General features: G+C 39.4%; 1 protein-coding gene across 1 annotated transcript in view; it reads left to right on the forward strand.

The window, feature by feature from the left end:
• LOC138043737 (protein lifeguard 2-like) overlaps nt 1-5000 on the forward strand; it is a 16792-nt gene that overhangs the window by 10837 nt on the left and 955 nt on the right. Inside the window, exons 9-12 of the mRNA XM_068890154.1 lie at nt 948-989; nt 1749-1847; nt 2296-2343; nt 4195-5000. The exon at nt 4195-5000 is cut by the window's right edge and continues 955 nt beyond it. Coding sequence (XP_068746255.1) covers nt 948-989; nt 1749-1847; nt 2296-2343; nt 4195-4344 — 339 coding nt within the window. The 3' untranslated portion in view covers nt 4345-5000. The remainder of the gene's footprint in view (nt 1-947; nt 990-1748; nt 1848-2295; nt 2344-4194) is intronic.

Genomic DNA, 5000 nt, shown 5'->3' on the forward strand with positions numbered 1-5000 from the left:
AAATCTGCATTCATCTAATAATTAAGTCCAGAAAATTATGCAAGTAATTACTACTTGCATAATTTTCTAGACTTCTTTGACTTCCCTGGGGAGCAAGGTTAGGGTACTTGCCTTCCACCAGTGCGGCCGGAGTTCGGCTCTTGGACTCATGGTGAAACTAAACCTTTCAAGGTAGTGCTTTGTGTAGTTTGCTCTGTCCCTTAATTAAGCAGAGCTGATTACTGGGTTGCCAGTATGGCAAACCCAGTCGGAATCTGCTACTCAAGAGCGTGTTTGTTATCTTTATACTGAATTTATTACCAAAGCTTAAAAAACTAAAAGACCTCAAAATGGGACAGTATATTACAAAATAATTAAAGGTGTGAACGTGTGAGCCAAAGGGCCTCTGCTGGCGCGATATGTGGGTGACCTTCAAATGGTCTTAATGACCCCCCACTTGAATAAATTAACTGGATCCCTGCAATTCAATACAACCCAATTCTGACAGTGCCTTCTGTTTTTGTGTAACACGTACCACAGGCAACCCAGTGTACACTTTTTTTAGAGCGTCTTGTTGTTCTAATTGCTTGACAAATTTTTGTGCTTCAGTGTTTGTTGGTTGATGCATTCATTGACCATTTGTTGATCTTTGTATGTGGACTGTCAACCCACTGGCCAACTCATTGATGGCATTGGGTTTTTTACTATTTCCAAAAAATAAATTCTGGAATGACCTTTAATTTGCTGCTAACGGCATGCTACCCATGTTGACATGAACTAGATCACTACAGTTTGACTGACACAAGAATTAGAGACAAACTACTTGTGGACACTGGTTTGATTCTTGTGGAATCCTAGATTGAAAAAAAAAAAAAAAGGAAATCCTGCCCTTGAAAAGCCTTTAAATTCCTGGTTCAAAAAAAGTTATGAATGTTTTTCTAATAATTTATAACTGTAATTTATTTCAGCTTGTGTGTGCTTCTGTAATGCTTTTTGCCTGCCAGACCAAGGTATGTCATACTTGAGTAATGAATGTTTTTAGGGATGTGGCATTATGCCATCTGTTTTTTTGCTATTCTAACAGACACGTCCTTTTCCTTGCATTCGCTTGGCTGTCACGAAAGAGAAAAAGCGACATAGCCCTTGCCTTGAAACTCTCATTTTGATTCAACTATTGTGAAAAATCTTGGACTGCACTGTTCAAAATGCATGCTCATTGCCAGTTATGATTTGAAGTGAGACTACACAGTTCAGTTGTGGGAGGCGCGGTGGCCTCATGGTTATTGTGCTCGACTCAGTGGCGAGTGGTTCGGGTCCTGGCCGGGGACGCTGTGTTGTGTTTGTGGGCGAGACATTTTACTCCCATGGTGCCTCTCTTTACCCAGGTGTATAAATGGGTACTGGCAAAATGCTGGGGGTTAACCCTCCGATGGACTAGCATCCCATCCAGGGGGGAGTTTAAAATACTCCTAGTCGCTTAATGCTATGGAAACAGGGGATAAGCACCGGTGTGTTGGGTCATTGGCGCAGAAAGCGCTTACCTTACCTAACATGGTTCAGTTACTAAGAAACCCTGGTATAAGCTCAACACAGTCACTTTTCACTGAGGGAAGAGGTCTCATTATCTCCTACATGGCATGAGCTTACCGAGTACAAGAGAAAAGAAGCCAATGTATTGTTAGCAGGGAGTCTTACTGCATTATTTGACCTAGAATTTGCAAAATACATAATTTGTTGAGAACATTTGGCATGTTTTTTTTACTCCACAGTATGATTTCACCACATGTGGTGGTATCCTTTTCTGTGCAGCTTTGGCAGTTTTCTTTCTCAGCATCTTCACTCCACTCTGGCTTGCTCTTAATACTACGGTATGATAGTTGACTAAGTATGACTGTAATGTTTTTGCTTTTTCAATTCCTTCTTCCCTTTTTGTTTGAGATCCCTTCAAAATTACATCCTTCAGAATCTCTTTTATTACCTGACAGAAAGTCTTATTTGGGAGAAAAAGAGAAAGGGAGGGGGGGGGGAGGTGGGAGGGGGAGGAGGGAGGAGTGACGTTGGGTGATGTGTAATAGTTTTGTCACAAGAAGCCCATAAACTTTTGTTAAGACACCCGTTTTATTCAAAACTTGTAGCCAGTCTTTAAGGGACATTGAAGGAAGAAGATAAGTCAACATGATAGACTACTGTAAGCAAAGATGATACCGATATATGTCTTCTTTAACCCTTTCACTGATTAGGGTTGAATTTCACAAATGTGACAAAAATTAAACTACCCCATCCCAAGAGAAAGCCTAAAGGAGCTTTTTTTAACAGGCTGGGAAGATTATAATTGGAGGATTTTTGGCCCTGCTGTTTGTCGCGGTGAGTGAATGGGCTTCACCTTTTTTGTACAACTTGTTATCTTGCTAGTTTTTATTTGCAACACAACTTTTGGCAGGGCCATTTCTTACATTTCTTTCAAAGTACATGTTTTGTAATATTTGGGCAAATTGTTTCCCGCGAAAAGATAAATTTACCCATGGTTACAAGAATTATTTTGCTCATACATGAAATTCTCTTCTGTAAATTTAGCTTTATTTGCATGTATTAACATTATGTACATCCAACTTAGGACAGTTTAGAGATAATTGTCCCAGTTTGCACGCAAACTCGGGATGAACCAAATCCTGGAGTCTTTAATTCACAAGATTTACAGTAACCGATACTGATAAGAACCGATAACTGAGAAGAAAAAGTGTCCTTTGTAATGATATTGTCAAATCGTTAGGCCCTTGGCTCGTCTTTCATATACCAGATCTGAAATAATTAATGTCCACAAAACAAAAGAACAAAGTGAACATAACAATACCTAATTTTACCACAATTGCTTGTAATCTCACAATCTGATTGGCTAATTTGCTGTTGTCGATAAGAGTCTAGACAACGCTGCTCGCGTCACGCTTGCGTCAATTTGTCACACAATGTAATAGCCAATCAGGAATGCTCATTTTGGGAAATAAACCAATCATATTGCGAGAAAGTTATAGACAACGCTTGCTCTTTCTTTGAGTTATGATTTTGGTCACGCTCTGAAATAAACACTTTCTTTGGCGTTGAATATTGTGGTAAAAAACAAATCGAAAGTGGTTCAGTGTTGTCTGTATTCTTGTCGACAACAATATTTGTCATCACAGTGGTCAAAATTTGTTGTAGACTCACTCGGCTACGCCTCGTGAGTCCACAACATTTTGACCACTGTGATGACGAATATCGTTGTCGATAAGAGTACAGACAACGCTGAACCACTTTCGATTTGTTAATTAGCAAGGCCTAATTTGAATAACAATGGTTCTTTTGTCCTCCGCCATTTTTGTCCGGTAAATGAAAGACTTCTAGAAAAAGGAATAGTAAACTGCGGAGACAATATTAAAATTTTCTTTATGACTCGCATTAACAGAAAGGAGGGGATGTAATGTATACATTGTTCATCAGACAATAATCATAGTCCCTGCTATTGTAATCTGTTCTATAGAATGTCAGAATATTCAATTATTCATAGAGTACATCCACATTATATTCCAAACATTCACTAGAATCAATTCACCATCCATCATGAGGTGTTCTAAAGCAAGTACACTAAAAGACATCCATTCAACAACGTACCGGTGTATGTTGATAGTAAATGTGATAGAAAGTTTTTAGCCTGTTAAATGAATGAGAACAAGAGATATTAATCTGTCAGTGTCATGGGCATCTTCAGAAAAATCTGTTTGCTCCAAACAGGAGTTGAACCTAGTCTCCCACAAGTGTCCTGTAGCTCAGTGGTAGAGCATCAGAACTAGTAATCGGAAGTTCGTAGTTTTGACTCCTGAAAGGTGCACTCAGATTTTTCCGAGTATGCCTGTGTCACTGACAGATTAATATCTCTGGTTCTGAATGTATATGTTACGGTTCAATTTAGATTTTTCCTTTGTTTCGGATTATGATATACCCTGGATGCCAGAGGTTTTTTCTCTTAGAGCGGTCGAATAGCAAGTGACTTTGCGACTCGCTATTCCGTCACTCTAAGAGAGAAAAAATCTCTGGATCCAGGGTAATAATGATAATGATTATTTTATAAAGAAGAATTAATCTGGTCTGAACTGGTTTGAAAAATTTTAGACCATGAAAACAGTTGAACCACAAGAAAATTATACATGCGTGCTTTCTCACATTGTAATCGTTCTTTTTCAGTTCCTTGCATATGATGTGCAATTGGTGATGGGAGGAAGGAAATATGAATTGAGTCCAGAAGAGTACATCTTTGCATCATTGATTCTCTACATGGACATCATCCGCATCTTCCTTCTGCTTCTGGCAATTTTTGGCCGTGGCAACAACTGAGCTTCATTACTGTTTCCTAATGTGCTAGAAAACACTTTGGGGGGGGGGGGGGCACATGGGGGTCAGAACCTCCCGCTTCCCGTACCTTGCTCTCCCACTTTCTGTACTTTTATCTCCCGGCCTCCCCCCCCCTCCCTTTTCAGTCTTGCTCCCACCCCCTATAAAATAATTAGGAGACTCAAAACACATCTTGGTCATTTAGCTACATAATTCATAGGTGTTTCCTTTGTTGCTTTGCTCGTCTTGCAGCTGTTATGTATCATTAATTTTACGAGACAGCTGCTTGGCATTTCATGATCTATGATGTAGCCGTCGTAAAAGGCTTGACAATTTAATCAGAAGTAAGCCTGTTCTTCAGTCCAGGTGCAAAGTTTTGTTTGCTTGATTTCTCAGAAGATGCTAATGCAAGTCAAATGTTGTTATGGTTCTTGCATTCTCAATTATTCTAATTCATTAATACATGACAAGAAGTAGCATTTTGCATTTTTCTCCCACTTCCCCCCCTTTTCCCTCTTGCCTCCCATACCCCTCCTGCCCCTATTCTCCTGGGCTCCCACCCCCCAGTCCCCCTCCACATTTTAGGAGTTATTTTTCTTTATTGCAATTTATTTTAAATCCAAGCACTAAAATTAATCTTCAACAATAATAATAATAAT

Source organism: Montipora capricornis, chromosome 1 (genome assembly GCF_036669925.1).
Source record: "Montipora capricornis isolate CH-2021 chromosome 1, ASM3666992v2, whole genome shotgun sequence".
Lineage (NCBI taxonomy): Eukaryota > Metazoa > Cnidaria > Anthozoa > Scleractinia > Acroporidae > Montipora > Montipora capricornis.